Source organism: Phragmites australis, chromosome 11, assembly GCF_958298935.1.
Source record: "Phragmites australis chromosome 11, lpPhrAust1.1, whole genome shotgun sequence".
In the NCBI taxonomy this organism is placed as follows: Eukaryota; Viridiplantae; Streptophyta; class Magnoliopsida; order Poales; family Poaceae; genus Phragmites; species Phragmites australis.
The window spans coordinates 13,378,498-13,397,128 of record NC_084931.1 but is presented as its reverse complement, the minus strand read 5'-3'; the positions used below and the strand labels follow the sequence as shown (position 1 = coordinate 13,397,128).

At 41.9% G+C, this 18,631-nt stretch overlaps 1 protein-coding gene across 2 annotated transcripts; it reads left to right on the top strand.

Annotated features, from left to right (window-relative positions):
• The first annotated feature begins 440 nt into the window (after positions 1-440).
• LOC133884350 (uncharacterized) lies at positions 441-16,474 on the top strand. Of its 2 annotated transcripts, none has more exons than XM_062323726.1 (7): positions 441-1,307; positions 2,379-2,434; positions 14,161-14,270; positions 14,455-14,614; positions 14,700-14,792; positions 15,487-15,618; positions 16,123-16,474. In XM_062323726.1, the coding sequence occupies exons 1-7, from the start codon at positions 533-535 to the stop codon at positions 16,156-16,158; spliced, it is 1,362 nt and encodes a 453-aa protein (XP_062179710.1). In that variant the 5' UTR covers positions 441-532; the 3' UTR covers positions 16,159-16,474. The 2 variants fall into 2 exon arrangements, with proteins under 2 accessions (XP_062179710.1, XP_062179711.1); XM_062323727.1 differs by having other exon boundaries at positions 442-1,307; positions 16,065-16,474.
• Positions 16,475-18,631: the final 2,157 nt, after the last annotated feature.

The following is an 18,631-nucleotide window of genomic DNA, read 5'->3' as shown; positions in this document are numbered from 1 at the left end:
AGAGGACTACTGATTGGATAGTGCTGGAGTATGAAGACCCAATAGTGGGAGCGGCTAGAGACAACAGGAGGACGACGCGGGGGGGGGGGGGGGGCAAGGGTGTTGGGAAGATGAATTGGATATCAAGACGGAAGAAAGCACAAGAGGCATCGGATCCAAGATGAACAACTCAAACATCGAATGGTAGGGCCAAAAAATACCTAAGCATCATGTAGACAAGTAACTCTTTGTATATCAAAGACCTTGTAAATTGAAAAAATTCTAAGTATGAATCTCTTCTTTGATTTGGATAAAATTCATATTTTAATCAATAAATTATCATATTTTGCGTGAGATGTATTATAGGAAAATGTGTGTTGCACGTATGAATTTTCAGCTTCCATTACAATACTATTGATGGCAGTGTGGGTAACACGCGTAGTTAATAGTATTCTGAAATTTCCAATTGGGCATCCTCCTCTGCCACGTCACTTAACTTTCAGATACCTTACCAAACCCCCCTCTCACCTCTCAGGCTCTCACACCTCATGCCATGGACTCCGCGGCCGCCGCCGCCGCCGCCGGGCCGCCGCCGATGGCCGCGGCCTCCACCACCGCCACTTTCTCACCCTCTCTCCCATACCTCCTCCATGCGGACTTTCCCCGCAGCCACCGAGCTGCCAACATCACGACGGTAGCCTTCTCCGCCCGCCGCCTCCGCGGTGTGAACCCTAGCCCCAGCCGCTCCCGCGGCAAGGCAACCACTACCCCGGCCCGCGTCCCTAACGACGGTTTCGGTGCCCTCGAGGCGGAGCTCTGGCGCCTCCGCCGCCGCGTGGAGCTGCGACTCCATCGCCTCGCTGCCGAGGCCGACGAGGCCTACCACGACCTCCGCTCCGCCGTCCGCGTCGTCGGCGGGGACCGCGTGGTCCTCACCTTCCGCCGCTCGTCGCTGCGCTTCGCCGCCGGCGCGCTCCTCTGGTCGCTCGCGTTCGCCGTCGCGGCACGTTTGCTGCTGGGGCTGGCATTACAGGCGTGGGGTCGGCGGGGCTGGGGAAGGGGGTGGTGGGGTGGAGTGGGTGGCGGCGAGGCGGTGGTGCGGAGGAGGGACCGCAGCCTGGGTGGGAAGGAGGTGGTGGTCGCTGTCTCATCGTCGCCTGTGGCGGCAGCTCCGGCCAGCCGTGTCCCTGAGGCAGCAATATCAAGGGAGGTCAGGAGGAGGGATCCACAAGGGAAGGTCCCGGAGTGGTGGCCGGAGGTGGGAACGACGATGGAACCGGGGCCGGAGATGGAAAAGTGGGCGAGACTGGCCAACAGACTGGTCCGAGGTGAATGCCCATAAATATTTAAAGCTAGCATAATTCTGAATTGGTGTCGCAACTTATAATTTGCTACATCTCTTGGTTTCTAGTTTACCTGTGATATTGCTGGATACATATTGCTTGCAAATTGACTAAGTGCATAATGTAAAAAAAAGAACTGGAATTATGAAATTTGCTACATCTCTTTTGATGGATAGAAGTATCACTTTTGGGGTGCTCAGGGTGGTAACATTGCTTTTCTTTGCTCTGACCAAGGTTTCAAATAGCACTGATATAGCGTCAGTATGACATTATATTATCTAAAATAAGGCCCGTTGCTTAAATAGTACAGAAATATCGGATTTGGTGACTTATATCTTACTAATGGGCTATCAAAGTTGCCTTTTTTTTTTGGAGTCCTCATAAATTTAGCATTTACAGAAATGATATTGGAATCGGCAGAAATGTAACATTTGGATAAGGAAATCATTGTAACACATTTTATTCGTTCCTACATATTGCTATTGTCATGCTTGAGTAACAATTCAAGCTTGCTACTCATGTTTATTACCTTCAAGACCTAATTATTTTGAGGTTGCTATCAACTGAAAAATGTAACCATTGTAACTATGGTTGTCAGGTTTGGTTGAAATTCGTTGTGAATTGCCAGCATAGTATCTGCACTGTAAGGGGAGAATCATTATGTCTCCCTATTTTTTTTTTGGTTAAAGTTCTTTTAAAAGGTGCAAGTCCAAATACCTGAATGGTGGATGGCATTGTTCACTTAGGTTCCTTGTAACTGGTCTAGATAGAATATAGCACATGGATTTTGCATCCGTACTACAACATTCTAAATCTGAATCCGAAAAGGGAAACCTTATAGTTACTGTATTTAAAAATCAAATTATCTTAATCATGCTTTTGTTGGTGCTAATTTTTTCCATGTATGAATCCACACAATAGATAGACCAAAATGGGAGACAACTAATATTTTTACCCTTCTTTTTTCTTTCGCAGGTAAAGTGAACCACCTTTCATCAGTTTCATGAAAAATTCTGTTGCTGCCTCTTTTCTGATTTTTTTTCCTTTTTATGCCAGCAATAATTGATAATAGAATCACGGGGAGGGATTACAGATATGATGATGCAATTCAAGTTAGTGCTTTTTACCCGTTAACACTGTTGTTATAATCTTTCATATCTCTGAATCACTTCCGAGTTTCTTGTGCCTTTGTTAGAAGTTAGGTTAGCATTCGGAGCCATCAATAAAACTAAACGCAGTCCTATGGAACATCATGGCCCTTCAGGTTGTACTATTATTGTTTAGTCTTGCAACTTTGATGTGTATTTTGAACATATGACTATTTCTAAGATCCTGATTTTCAGAATTTACAACTTTTTAAATTTTTTCAAGATTATTGAATAGCTTCACTATTAGCATAGGTTTAAAACCTATTTTTTTAATCAATCAATCAATATAAGTTATTATTTTGTGTGCATTGCATACTGAGTTTTGTTAGGATTCAGGTAAATGCATTAGAGTTTTTTTTTTCTTTCTTTTTGGTGTTTTGAGTGAAAAAGATTTTGAAAAGGTTTTTACGAAACTCTTTAGTAAACTAGTTAAGGATCTTAATGGTTGGAATTCAAAATCTTTGAATTCATCATCTATTCAATTCTTGATCCTACTCTATTTCAATTCAAATCTTATCTAAATCCTTATTTAAAGCCGATCTCTCTTCTTTTTCAAATTCTACCCAAATCCAAATTCAATTCCTTATCTGCTCCTATTTTTGTTCTACCTCATTTTCCGTTTATCTTAAATTCACTTTGAGCTTAATTCAAATTCAAACCATATTCAAATTTGTTTGCAAAATTTTCTTTCTAAAACCCTAGATATGCCTAAGGTGTCATTAGACTCAATCGTACCCAAGCCTAAGCCCTTGGCCGGCACACAAGTCATATAGAAGGCCCAACACAAAGGATCCACGAAATCTGCAAATTTTCGCGAAGTTCTGGACAGCCTCATCTTCTCATGAAGTTTTGGAGTTTAAAACGGCCTCAAATGCAAATCTTAACAATGCCAAAGTTGTAGGTCTCGTTGAGAGCTTCGATTTGAACATATGGAAGTCCCCTTTTGGATAATGGAGCTACGAGTTATGACCTCCGAAATCAGTGCTGCGTAGATAAGTCCGAGTTCAAACAGTTTATCTTGTGGTGCATTTTTGAAAATCAAGATAGCGTTTTCAGAAGTTCCAATGAATACCAACGTTGTAGATCTTTTTGAGTAGTGCAATTTAGAGTCCAGAAACGTCCAATTTGGAGTTTAGACGGTGGAGATATCATCCTTAGAATAGAGAGCTGCAAAAAAGGAAATCCTAATCGACTCGAACTCGAACCCGATTCATGTTCATCTTGGACTCCACCTCAACCAGCTGCCCCTAACCCTATAAATAGGAGTTGCACGCTCTCTCCTATCCCTATTCCACGCCCCCAAACCATAGACGCCGTTGCTGCCCTGTCCGTGCGTCGCCGTTCGCCGGAGCCGTCGCCTGTGATGCGCTACGTCGTCTTCTCCGCGAATCCTCCTCCTTCGATCATTGATGTAAGGTAAAGACCCTTTCTTCTCCTCCCTTACTACTGTTTACCATCATACTAAGTCCCTAGTCAAGTCCTAGCCCCGACCAAAGTCAGATCTTCACCGCCATGGTTGTCGCTGTCGCGGACAGCTGCGCCGTAGCTAATTGTCATCAACGTTCCCGATCGAACATAGGTCTAATCACCATGCCCTTTCACCATTGCATGACCCGATGTTGCCCACGCCCTCACCAACCAGGTCGTCCAGTAGATCAGCCAAACCGTCGGGATTAGGGTCGACATGCTCGCTATCGGTTTCTGGACGTATTCTGCGCGCGCACCGGATTTACATTCTCGTTCCCCGGCAATCCGAAAGCCGTATGGATGCAAATCATGTCACAGCGTGTCCCATCGAGTCCTCTACGTGACCCTAGAAGCTCATCCCTGTTTGTGCAACGACACGATTGGAACGCGATTGCCAACCACAGCATGTCACAGTCATCTCCGGTCTCATCTCTGCTGATCGTTCTTCCTCTCAGGGGATGATCTACCAAAACCCATGCTGTAGCATTGTGTTCTCAGGAAATATGAACGTTTCTGTTCAAACGGTTTCTCAAATTACATAGCCAATCTCCTGAAACGCGAGCATCTTCATTGCTGCGTCTATTCGCGGTCACCACCAAACCTAGCAGCAGTCATCGTTGTTTTGCCGCTACCTCGGATGACCCCTTCTAAAACCAACCATACCGCTGAGTTAGTGTTTCCGCGTTCTACGTCATGCTTCCCTAGTTTCGCTGAAACTCCATCGAAGCTCGACATCAATGTCAGTGGTTATGTGCCCGATCGCCATCTCTGACGAAACCCAAGTCGCCGCCGCTACATAGTCGCTGGCAGTATCCTTAACCTAGAAGCGCAACCTCTGACCATCTGATCCATCATGGGTGGTCGAGACTAGATCTCGGCGTATCCCTTCTTTAATCCAAGATGATGCTTACATATCATGTCAAGTCAGCACCACCTCATTCTCCTTAGCCAGTCAGCGAAGTTTGGTTGTTCTACACTTCTTAAATCTTGCACAATGATGTTGTCAAGCCTGACACAATGATTGTGCGATAAAGCTTTTTCCCATAGAAAGATAGTTTCAGTAAATCACCATTTCTTTTTTAGTCTAATCCATCTTACAAAAGCTATTCTCTTTTCATCTTAACTTCGATTTAGCCGATTCTTGCGTCTAAATATTTCTAAAATCATACCTATCCAACCATAGTGTTTTAATGATGTTTGGTATGTTGTTCTTAGTGTTTTCTTTTGTGTTGTTTGTCGGTAGTTCTCGTGATTAGTCGATAATGTTCCGGAGTGGTTCAAGGTACTTCAAGACCAATTTTCGTCAACACTAAGCAGCATTGGGTAAAGGGAAGTGTCCTTGATCATTTTGAACCTATGATTTAAACTGTTTTGTTTTACGAAATTGCACGCAGTATCTGTCAATATGATGGGTAATCACCTATGTTAGGGTTTTTCCTAGATTTTTCCTTATCATCCTTTAAACCTAGATGGTTTATGGTTAGATATCTTTGGTGGGTAGATTGCTTAGCTATACTTTTGGGATACTAAAAAGTGTCATAATCTTGACTAATGAACATATGCAACAGTGGTGGTTAACTTGTTAATGGTTTAACAACATTGAATCTTAGGCCTTGAGCAAAGTGGTTTTGGTGGTTGTCATGATTATGTTGTTGGTTTAGTGTTTGCTCAAATAACCTAACGACTGATTCGTAGAGCGACAACCCAAGAAGTATCGTACCAACCATGAGACCTGGTATGTGACAAGCTTAGCCTATTAATTAGTGGATTTCAGTTTTTGTGCGTGCCAAACAGAAGAGTCGATATGTGGGGACAGCTAAGGCTAGAACCATTTAGTTAGTGGTATGAGCTGTGTAGTGGAAGGGAATGGTGAAAACTTACTGGAACTACAAGGCGCAAAAGGGGGCTTCTGGGTGGCGTGAATGTCACTTTGACGGCGGTGAAACCTAGAGGGCATGCACATACTGGATGAAACTTTGTAACGGTTTCGTATTGATTTTCCCGGTGACACATCACTGATGTGTGTTAAGTATTTCGTGGACACGGCAATAAGGAAAATCACGGCCCGTGGGGAAAACTAGACAACCTATACAGAGTGTAAAAACTGTTATAACATCCGAGATCGCGGTTATAGTAGACTTGGTTTCTCACATGATTAATGAGTTGTGGTTATTTGTTTGGTTGTGGTTTTGATTATAGTACAGGGAGTACCGAACAGTTATAGTATGTAAGGTGGGGAGCCTTGTATGCTGGGTGTTAGATTGTATGTGTTACATTTACTTAATAATTATTTAATGTTTTTTGAGTTCAAATATTTTTTCATTACTTGCATTTACACAAATATATCGTGTGTTAGCTTATTCTTGTTGTAAACCTACGTATCATTATCTTTTCCACACTTGTTTAGCGTGTCATGTGTTTACACTTGCTATTTTTTTTATGTCATGCGATATGTGTGGTGCTGCTCAGTGAGTGAAGATCTTGAATACTATCAAGACGAAATTGCGATGTTCTAGATGCGTGTCTCTCGGTCGGTTGTCTGCAGTGTTGTTGGGCACCAGTGCTTCTATTCCGCTGCAGATATCTTCATATAAGATAATGTATGTCAATTGTTGTAAGAGTTAACGTTTATTTAATAAAGTGCTGCTTTTGTTACTTCACCTGTGACGTTCTTATGTGTGTTGAATATCCTGGGCACACATAAGCAGTATCTGGTTTTGTCCGTTAAAACCGGGTGATAGAAGTGGTATCAGAGTCATACTGATCGTAGGACGTTAGTATAGATAGAATGGTCGTGCCATAAGGTCATATTTTAAAAGCTTATTTTGAAAAACCCATCCCCGTGCTATTCTGACGCCTCAATTTCTTTCTCTACTTACCTACTCCAATCTATTGAGCAAAGTGAATTTTCAATACTCCCTCTTTAAAACTTTTAGTTGCTGAACCATCTCAGTTTCTACGATCGAGAAGGATGCACTTGAAGATCTCACTTGACGTTTATACCTCGTATGATGATTCCGATGATTAAGTTGAAGATCCTTCACTATAAGGAAGAATGATCTACAACACTGAAGACATGAAAATCTACCTCTGTGCTGCTCCCAGTTTGGTTCTTCGAGTTATAGGAGGATTTTCCTTAATCTTCGGAAACGTTATAGCGATATTAGTAGTGCGTGCTTGTGTTGTGTCTTGTCTGATTTGTATTTTCTGTTTGAGTGCTGGTATGTGTTGTGGGATGCTTTAGCATCTGGTAGCAGCTGCATTTTTTATATATCTCTATAGTTAATAGTATAGCTGAGTTTTCTCCTCTAGTCCTTTCTTTTCTTGTCCCAACCTTCTGCCTTAATCCCGATCAGATGGTGAACGAAAAAAAAAGATCAGCTTGGTAAAGGTACCAACAGCAATAACAACATCTAGTAGATGCCACCCCAATTCAACAAGGAACAATTTTGGAGATACTGACTCAGATTCTTCAAGACATGACTCAGAATTAGAAAGTCTGCTACAGATCGTTGAAGCTTTGGGTGCAGAAGACGAGCGTGGAAAGTAAAGCAGTAACAAGAAGAGGAAGAAAGCCTTTGAAGACCATCAACCAAATAATAATTCTCAGCTACGTTCCACTTTTGAACAAGCACTTTATTCTGTCAACCAGGAAGTTTCACAGATCGAGAGAAAATTTGTAGAGTATCCCTATAAGGAAGATGTGTTTTTGCTGTGAAGAAGGAAGATGCTATGCCAATCGATGTTCCCTGAGGATCCTTGTACTTAACGATAATAAGGTGTGTGTCTATTATGGAGAACCTACGCGCTGGGTCAAAAGATATTCCATGAAGCACCCTACACGAAACTGGATCAACCCCAAATCCCATATGAAGATTTCAGTTCAACATTCAGACTGTCACGACTTTCAAGTTGTAACTTAAGATAGCCAAGATCGACGAGATCTCATCAAGCTCACAGAAGCTCAGTAGGCAAAAAAAAAAGAGTGATATATTCTATGTCAAAGGCTACATGTCTGTCTACTTCTCAAGAACTGGAAATGTAAGTCAGAGAAGTCCGCTCAATTTTAAGGGGTAGTCTTTGTAGCTAATCTCTTGGTTCTAGAACCTAAAGTTAGATATTGGAAACAGCTAGTCAGCAAAGGTAATGCGGTAATAAAATGCACTAAAGGAAGGACAGTACCCAGAAGCTACACTCCGACCACAGAAGTGATTGTTAACAAGTACTCTTTTCTCAGAATTAGGATATGCCTTACTAAATCTTCAAGGATAAGAAGGCCTGCCAAAGTCAATCAACAGATGAGAAGATCATTAAAAAAATAATAATAAAGTAAACTTATCAAAAGTGCTAAAGCTATGGAATTCTCAAGAATCAGAAAGCACTAAGATGTATCATGATCTCAAGGATTATTATCGGTAGTATGGAAACAAGAGTGGTGTAGCAAAGTATATAGTCCTACGTGACATGTCAAAAAAATTATAATAGTATATCAGAGACGACTACAACTGTTGAAGATACAAGGAATAGAATATTTGAGAAAATCAAACATACTCATTGTAATCAATCAAGATTTGTCGAGACAGTTGCGGAAGCCGTCAAAACCAAAATAAGCAGAGTATGTTAGGGCAATGAGGTTAACATTGAGAAGAAAAAACAATTTGAAAAATGAGAAGAAAACTTGAAGATCAAGATCCCTTATCTCGTTTTGGATCTGCTCGAATCTCGAGGGCGAGAATCCTTCGAGGGGTAGATTTGTAACACCTTGATTTTCAGAATAGCTTCATCAGTAGCGTAGGTTTAAAATATTTTCTTAATTATTAATCAATATAGGTTATTATTTTATACGCATTGCATGTTGAGTTTTGTTAGAAGCTAGGTAAATGCGTTAAAGTTTTTTTTTTTTTTTCTCTTTGGTGTTCTGAGTGAAAAATTTGTTGAAAAGATTTTTACAAAACTCTGTAGCAAACCAGTTAAGGATCTTAATGGTTGGAACTCAAAATCTTTGAATTCATCATCTATTCAATCCTTGATCATATTTGATCATTCTCTATTTCAATTTAAATCTTATCCAAATCTTTATTTAAAGCTAATCTCTTATCTTTCTCAAATTCTACTCTAATCTAAATTCAAATTCCTTATCATTTTTTGTTTCTCTTAAATTTACTCCAAGCTCAATTTAAATTCAAACCCTATTCAAATTTATTTGTAAAAGATTCTTTTTTAAAACCCTTGATATGCCTAAGGTGCCATTAGACTCAATCCTACCCAAGCTCAAACCCTTGGTCGGCACACAAGTCATCTAGAAAGCCCAAAACAAAGGATCCAGGAAATCTGCTAATTTTCGCGGAGTCCTGCAGAGCCTCATCTTCTAATGAAGTTTCGGAGTTCAAAATGCCCTCAAATGCAAATCATGATAATAAAAAAGTTATAGATCTCGTCGAGTGTTCAATTTGAAGCTATGAAAGTCCTCTTTTGGATAATGGAGTTAGGAATTATGACCACCGAAATCAGTGCTGCGTAGATAAGTTTGAGTTCAAACAGTTTATCTTGTGGTGTATTTTTGAAAATCAAGATAACGTTTTCAGAAATTAATGAATACCAAAGTTGTAGATCTTTTGGAGTACTATAATTTAGAGTCTAGAGACGTCTAATTTAGAGTCTGAACGGTGGAGATATCATATTTAAAATAAAGAGCTACGAAAAAAGAAATCCTAACCAACTCGAATTCGAACCCGATTCGTGTTTGTCTTGGACTCCACCTCAATCAGCCGTTCCTAGCCCTATAAATAGGAGTTGCACGCCCTCTCCTATCCCTATTTCACTCCCCAAACCCTAGACACCGCTGCTGTCCTGTTTGTGCGTTGTCGTTCGTCGGAGCCGCCATCGCCACTGTCCGTGATGCGCTATGTCATCTTTTCCGCGAATCCTCCTTCCTCGACCATCGAAGCAAGGTGAGGATCCTTTCTTCTCCTCGCTTACTACTGTTTTACCATCATACTAAGTCTCTAGCCAAGTCTTAGCCCTGGCCAAAGTTCAATCTAAATCGCCACAGCCGTCGCCGTCGTGGATAGTTGCGCCGTAGCCGATTGGCATCGACGTTCCCGGTCGACCATAGGTCTAATAACCATGCCCTTTCACCAGTGCATGACCCATGATGTTGCTCTCGCTCTCACCAACCGGGTCGTCTAGTAGATCAACCAAACCGTCGGGATTAAGGTCTGACATGCCTGTTGTCCGGTTTTTGGACGCGTTCTGCGCGTGCATCAGATTTGCATTCGTGTTCCCCGTCAATCCGAAAGTCGTATGGATGCACTAACCACGTCACAGCGTATCTTATCGAGTCTTCTATGTGAACCTAGGAGCTCATCCCCTTTTGTGCAGTGACATGACTGAAACGCGATTGCCAACCACAGCATGTCACAGCCATCACCCGTCTCATCTCTGCTGATCATTCTTCCTCTCAGGGGATGATCTACCAAAACCCATGCCGTAGCATTGTGTTCCTAGGAAATATGAACGTCTTTGTTTAAACGGTTTCTCAAATTTCATAGCCAATTTCTTGAAACGTGAGCTTATTCATTGTTGCGTCTGTTCGCGGTCACCACTAAACCCAGCAGCAGTCATCGTTGTTTTGCCGCTACCTCGAATGACCCCTTCCAAAACCAACCATAGCGTTGAGTTAGTATTTCCGCGTTCTACGTCATGCTTCCCTCGTTTCACTGAAACGCTATCGAAACCCGACATCGATGTCAGTGGTCACGTGCCCGATCGTCATCTCCGACGAAACCAAGCCACCACCGCTACACAGAGTTGCTGGCAGTATTCTTAACCTAGAAACGCAACCTCTGGCCATTTGATCCATCATGAGTGGTTGAGACTAGATCTCAGCGTATCCCTTCTTTAACCCAAGATGATGCTTGCATATCATGTCAAGTTAGCACCATATCATCCTCCTTAGCCAATCAGCAAAGTTTGGTCTGCCCTACACTTCTTGAATCTTGCGCAATGATGTTGTCAAGTCTGACCAAGTGATTGTGCGATAAAGTCTTTTTCCATAGGAAGATAGTTCCAATAAATCAGTATTTCCTTTTCAGTCTAATACATCTCTCGAAAGTTGTTCTTTTTTCATCTTAACTCCAATTTAGAAGATTTTTGCATCTAAAATTCTTGCATCTAAATATTTCTAAAATCGTACATATCCAACCATAGTGTTTTTAAAGTGTTTTACTGATATTTGGTATGTTGTTCTTAGTGTTTTCCTTTGTGTTGGTTGTCCGTAGTTCTCGCGATTAGTCGAAAACGTTCCGGAGTAGTTCAAGGAATTTCAAGACTAAGGTTTCGTCAACACTGAGCAGTATTGGGTAAAAGGCAAGTGTCCTTGATCATTTTGAACTTATGATTTAAACTGTTTTGTTTTAAAAATTGCATGTAGTGTCCGTCAATATGATGGGTAGTCATCTATATTAGGGTTTTCTTTAGATTTTTCTTTATCATCCTTTGGCACCTAGATGGTTTATGGTTATATATCTTTAATGGGTAGATTACTTAGCCATGCTTTTGGGATACTGGGAAGTGTCATAATCGTGACTAATGAACATATGCAACAATGGTGGTTAACTTGTTAATGGTTTAGCAACATCGAACCTTAGGCCTTGAGCAAAGTGGTTTTGGTGGTTGTCATGGTTATGTTGTTGGTTTAGTCTTTACTCAAGTAATCTAAGTAAGCACCGGTTCGTGGAGCGACAACCCAAGAAATATCGTACTAACCACGAGACCTGGTATGAGACAGGTTTAGCCTATTAATTAGTGGATTCTAGTTTTTGTACGTGCCAAATGGAAGAGTGGATGTGTGGGAACGGTTAAGGTCAGAACCATTTGGTTAGTAGTATGAGATGTGTAATGAAAGGGAAGGGTGAAAACTTGCTGGAACTACAAGGCGTAAAAGGGGCTTTTGGGTGGCGTGAATACTACTTTGACGGCAGTGAAATCTAGCGGACATGTACATACTGGATGAAACTTTATAACGACTTTGTAGTGACTTTCCGGGTGACACACCACTGACGTGTGTTAAGTGTTTGGCGGACATGGCAACATAAAAAATCACGACTCGTTGAGAAACCTGGACAACCTCTGTAGAGTGTAAAAATTGTTATAACAGCCGTACCCGCGGTTAAGGGAGACTTGGATCTTCATACGATTAATGGGTTGTGGTTATGGGTTTGGTTTTGGTTTTGGTTATAGTACAGAGCTAGACGATTATGGTATGCAATGTGGGAGTCTTATATGTTGGGTGTTAGACTGTATGTGTTACATTCACTTAATAATTGTTTAATGTTTTTTGAGTCCAAATATCTTTTTATTACTCGTATTTATGCAAATATACCATGTGTTAGCCTATTCTTGTTATAAGCCTACATATTATTATCTTTTTCACACTTGTTGAGCGCGTCATGTGCTCACACTTGTTATTTTTCCTATGCCATGCGATATGTGTGGTGCTGCTCAGTGAGTAAATATGTTGAAGACTATCAATACGAGGTTATGATGTTTTAGGCGTCTGTCTCCCGGTCGGTTGTCTGCGGTGTTGTTGGGCACCAGTTCTTCGGTTTCGCTGCAGATATCTTCATAGAAGACAATATATGCAATTCCTGTAAAAGTTAACATTTATTTAATAAAAGTATTGCTTTTGTTACTTCACCTGTGATGTCTTTATGTGTGTTGAACATCCTGAGCACATATAAACCGTATCTGGTTTTGTCTGTTAAAACCGGGTGTGACACTTTTGGCGCATGTTGTTAGCCTTTAGACCTCTAGTTTATGCCATATCTTAATTATATAGGTGAATCTTGTTCTTGGGCACATTTTCTTTTGATAGTCGTTTGATTTCTTTATTGTAATACAAGTCTAGGACTTTGAAGCAGGTGTGTTAGGGTAAACACTATAGGAAGATAGCTGGGCGACGTCGGCTGCTAGGGGAGGGGATTGGATTATAGATTGTGGAGGCTTAGAACCATAGGGAAGACATAGGAGAAAGGGACTGAGAAGTAGATTGATTTCTCTTTCTTGATTTCTTAGTCACGGTTGGCGCCGTGTATATATAGCTGGCCTACAAAGATTCCATTCAAACCAACTCTATTTCTAATCTTATCTCTAGTTTAAATTCAACCTTATATCTTAATCTTATCTCTAATTCTCTTCTGATTTAAACCAACCAAACTCTATCTTTTCTCCTAAACTAAACTTGATTCAAACTAACAAACCAATCGCATGCTACAGCACCGTGGCTACTGTTCACTCCTCCTTGCAAGCTCATCCTCGAGCTGTGGTGATGGCCACGGCGGTAGCCTTTGACAGCCCCGTCGATTGTGTGTAGCCTTGCGCCTAGACGCCCATGAGCGGCTTTCGCTAAGTCATGCCACTCCTCTCTGCATGTGTGCAGGATGGCCAAACTTTGCTGCGGGCCAACCCCATTCGCGCCTGTGACTAAATTGGACCAAAAGAAAACTACTTTTTTCTTTCTGATTATGTGACCATGACAGTGCCAATGAGACACCATCACAAATTTACTCAAGTCTATGCAGTGATACAAGCTTTGGGCATTGTTATTGTTTGTCCCATTTCATAAATGAAAGTAATTGTTACAGATGCTAATATTATGCTTAGTCCTGTGTCTGAACAAATGTAGGTTTTATTTGGTTCAAGTAACTCCAATATGAATCTCACAATCTTTGGTAAACCTGAACTGTTGTTGGATTGATGCTGCAATTTTTCCAATGAGAGTGAATTTAGTTCCCAGGGGTCTCGGCATCACCCTTATCTTGACCATTCTCGTATGGATGGGGATTCGTGATGGTCTAACTTCGTTTGCTGATTAGTTAACATTTTATTTGTTTGCCAGTCACCTCTCTCACTTTTGGCTCATGCTTCTTACGTCTCTCGCACCCATAGGCTTTTCAAACAGGAGTGCAAATCAGGTGCATTAAATGATTTACTGTGGTGCAGTAAACTTATCATTATTTCATTCTGGTGCCGAAAATATTTCATTTGAGGTGAGAGAAAGAGTGTTCAGCAGTGAAAGAAATGGTGTTAGGCATTAGAGGAAGCAGAATATTTAGATGAACGAACATGATATGGCAGGCGCAGAGACACCATGTCTCAGACGAATACCCCTTGTCCAATATGTTTGTCACTGTTGCTTTACTATGCCCTCCTTTTGAATGCAGCTAAGGCAATTATGCAAGGTATCGGGTGTAAAGGTCTCCTTTGACACTGAAAATGCTCGTGATTCTTTCTACAGGGCAGCAGTAAACTTTGTTCTAGATGATTGCAGCAGGTATGTTTGGTTTTTTTTTCCCACAGAATTTGTTTTTGTTTCAGTTACTATGTTCTTCAGCTCTTTGTAATGCTTTTAGACAGTGTTTTACTTGTACTTATATCTTTGTATATACATTTTTACTTTATTTTCTCCACTCTCTGTACTCAACGTACCCTATCTTGATATTTTGTGCTTAATAAAGAGCAGGACAAGATATTGGAGCAGCACAAATTAATGGTGAGAATCCAAGGGATTTTCTCGCTGGTCTTGCTAGTAATATTGGATTGGATAAGTTTCGTGCTGCCACTCTTGTATGTGCATCAGTTGCTGCTCGCACACGTACTTGTTTCTTGCAATGCTGGGTATGGATTTACCTAGGGTTTTATACATGCTTGTTATCATACATTTGTGGCAGTCTTGTTGATTCCATGTTTTTATTGCTCCCAGGCACTAGAGATTCAAGGAAAACGACCAGAAGCACTGGATGAGCTCGTGAAGATTTGTAGAATTCATTACATATTCCCTCCTGAAGACAATTCTGTATGCATTTGGTTTTAGAACATGCAGGCTTGTCTTTTGGCATTACTTTTTTTTCTGCTTTTCATCTATTTTCACCCTAATTTGTGAGTCTTGATCCCCGGGCCCAATTGTGTGTTACAAATGGTGCATGTGGGCACGATGAGTTTAGTCCTATAATATGAGGTTATTCATGTATAACCAGATGCGCCCAACAAAGCCAATGTTTGTTGGTTAAAGCTAGGAAGAAAGCCCAGGTAAACTGGTATGGTTCATGGTTTATCCTGCTTGGGCCTGGGCTAGGACGTAGCGTGTTAAGACCCTGGACCTTGACATGATTAGCATCATTGCCATTATTGTTTACACCTTTCCTAGTCTTCTTGTGCTGGTTTAATTGTCACTTTTGGCACGCCTCTGTTTCCGTCTGTCGTATTTATATACCTGAGTTGCCCCAATACATAACTCAGCATATTTTGATAACTTGATTAAAAAAAAGATTAATGCTGCTGATTGATTTTCATTTTCAACTATATAACAGATCTAAGTATTTGTGTGAACATCTAAAAAAAAGCATGTATGTTAAGAAAACCTCCTTCCCTGTATGCATCAACATAAAAATAATGTAAATATGTTCGTGCTTTAGAGTATTGTTACTGCATTGCTATTCTCTACTTGAAAAAAAACATAATCATGTATTTTTACCCGTCATCTCCTACAGGCTGAGATGGAAATGGTGGCTGCTGGGCTTGAAAAGAATTTACAAGTTGCTGAGAGGGTTCACCTTCTATCTCTGTACAGGAGTGTTTGTACTGCTAGTAATTTCAAAACAGCTGCAGAGGCTCTTGGCCTGGTAAGTAGTTTCCGTGACCCATGGCTTATTTGGCAACATTAAAACATGTGTGCTATAAATACTAATTGATTATTGGACTGTTTAGAGCACATTGGAACTCCCTCCGTGTGTAACTAGTCAAGTGAAACTAACATGTGGCAACACCAAAATATTTCTTCCGGAGTTGTGTACCTTCGTTTACTCCTTGGGCATCCTTGAAGGATTTCTGTACGTGTTCTGCAAATAAGCACTCCGCATATAGGGGTGGAATCAGCCATTTTAGGATAATGTGAACTAGAATGAATCGGTTTAATTGAAATATTAAGATCACAAAATAAACTAGCAACCTCGACCATTTTAGTTCTGCATATTGCTTCAAAGAATCCTGCTCCATTGTTTATTATCGACATGGTCTTAAAAAAAATTCTAGACAGGTTACTTATATGTGATTTTCTTGCGTCATGCAGAGTTTGCCAGATCAATGAGAATGCAGCAGAAGGATTCACTTTGTCCATAATTTTGTAGTTCCAACGTCCAAAAACCACACCTCACCACGGTTGAAGGCTTGAAGCTCGTCACGAAAAACCATTGTTGAAGCTTTTGGCATTCTCAGTTTCCAAACATTGAGAATGCTACTAACAGAAGATCTACCCCAAGAATGATGCTGAATCAGTGGACTTATTCTTCTCCAGTCCATCTAATATGTATGCAACATGGGTTGCTTTATACCTTGTACTCCAAATCATGTAGTTCTTGTCAATTGATAACTGGGTCCGCATGTAATCTATTAACCCATGGTATCGCCACATGTTCGTGAGTTTAACAATCTTTTTGCTGGTCAACTGGTATTTGATAAAGTTCTGAAGACTTTTGGTCGTGTTGTGAGTTTATCATGCCCACCTGTTGCTGGTGGTTATTGATCATTCAAGGTAAAAAATTCCATGATGAGCTGGCTTCAGTACCGGTCCTAACATTTTGGAGGCTCGTGGCGAAATCGAATCAATAAATATACATAAGAAATGATGAGGATCTCCTTAGCAATCATACACTAAATGTTGTTTCATTAATTATTGCGAATGCTCTAAGAACCAATGATGTGAGGATGTGCATTAGAACTTCAGAATAAAGTGAATATGTTTCTATCTGCTTTAAATTATGATTTTGATAAGAATAATGTACTACCAAATAATGTTCCCGAAGCCTGCATATGCATTCCTTCATCATGTAACGCACAATAGAGTGTCCTAGTGTGACCGGCTCTGCACCCATGACCCCTTGTTCCACCCCTTATCCTTTTGTCGATGTTGAACATATTTTGCTTTTAGCCCTTTCACTGAGCTGGTGCAGCTTTTGCTTATTAGGAGATCGTGGAGCCTCCATGACCGATCTTCTCTCTCCTTCCCTCGAGGCTTGCCCTCGTCAATCACCCAATGTCTTCTGGGCTCAGAAGGTAGGTGATCGGCATGCCTTCGCAAATCATCCTCCTCCACCCTATAATACTCCCCATATTGGTAAAGAGCTCATCCATGCTTTTGACTTGCTTTCGTGCCAGTCATGATGCCAACGCTACGTCCTGAAGGGCCTGTTGAGTTGCATCAATCACAGTATCATCGCTCAGACCCTTCACCTGGCACTTCACTCACATGAAGCGGTGGATGTATTCTTTCAAGCTTTCACCCTCCTTCTGCTTCACCATGAAGAAATCCCCTACAGTGACTGGAGCCGCATTGTTGCCTTGGAAGTGAGAATAGTGGTTTTTCCGGAGCATAATGGTTGAAGATCACCATCCAGGTCCCTCCGGAGCCTTGCTCTCCGAACCCTCTGTTAAAAGCTCGATCTCTGATATCATCAGATCCTTTCACAGTACCCCTTCGCACCTCCGAAGCCTCCCAAAACATGACCTCCCGAAGCCTCAGTCCTCTAAAGCTTTGGCCTCCCGAAACCCCAGCCCTCTGAGATCTCGCTTCCCAAAGCCTTCACCTCCCGGTTCTATGCCTCTCGAGGCCCCCGCCTCAGGCTGATCGGGCCGCCTTCCCGACGGCAGCGAGGTGAGTCAGCAAGCCTTAGGAAAGATCTACCGGAAAGGGATCACCGGTCGTGCTTTGCCTGCAAGGAAGTGATCAGCATTAAAGGCCTAGTCTAATGGACGCCACTCTGACACCCTGGTGTGATGAAGGCTATCCTGACACCCCTGACAGTGCGGTGTCAGGCCGCAATTAGCGACTGGCTTGCCCCTTCAGGGGGTAGGCATCACGATAATTACCATATTGGATATTTATCTCCCTGATAGGATAGAAGGTAGTTATCCGGGATAAAGCCCAGTAATTTGGTCGGACCCCGGATATTTGTACATTATGATAACTTATACGCCAAGTTACACATGACCCTATAAATAGGAGGCCATGGTCCTTTGGGCAACTGACGAACACAGCAGGAAAGAACAAGCATGATATCGAACGCTGTGATACTCCTCCCAGAGTGATACATTTTTCTATCATCAATATATTCGTGGTGTTCCTTCCTCTCAAACTTCGTCTCCAAGCTTGAGTCTCCTCCTCAGAAGAAACTCTCACCGTACTTGCTGGAGCAAGAAGAATTCTTGCTGCAACAGTGGCACCGTCCATGGGGACTCGAATACAAAAGTGCTAAGAGAGGTAGGAATCCACCAGGAAAACCACCAAAGGATTAGCTACAACTGCCATACCCACTGTTGCAATCATGCAACCATATGCATGGCTGCCTCAGCCATACGCACCGTATGCATGCTCCAGCCACTGCCGTATGGGATGGCGTTCCTCTGACCTTGGCTAACTCAGAACCCTGGGTCGGTACAAGAGCTCCAAACGGCGCGGAGGCCTTCTAGTCTCTGCACGACGAAGACCTCACAGCCTTAGGAGAGGATGCGGCTGAAACCATGGTCAAGCAGGCCGCCTTCCAATGGTTCTGGGTGGTCCAACCCATGAGTGCTCCCACCTATACTTGGTCCCCACGTATCCCCTTCGACCACACCTGGGATACCCCAAGCGAGCCAACA

Bases quoted from the DNA above. Each gene is read 5' to 3' on its own strand.
- LOC133884350 (XM_062323726.1), top strand. From the start codon at position 533: ATGGACTCCGCGGCCGCCGCCGCCGCCGCCGGGCCGCCGCCGATGGCC. The intron at 1,308-2,378 runs GTGAATGCCCAT...TTTTTATGCCAG, and splicing joins GGCCAACAGACTGGTCCGAG to CAATAATTGATAATAGAATC. The intron at 14,615-14,699 runs GTATGGATTTAC...TATTGCTCCCAG, and splicing joins CTTGTTTCTTGCAATGCTGG to GCACTAGAGATTCAAGGAAA.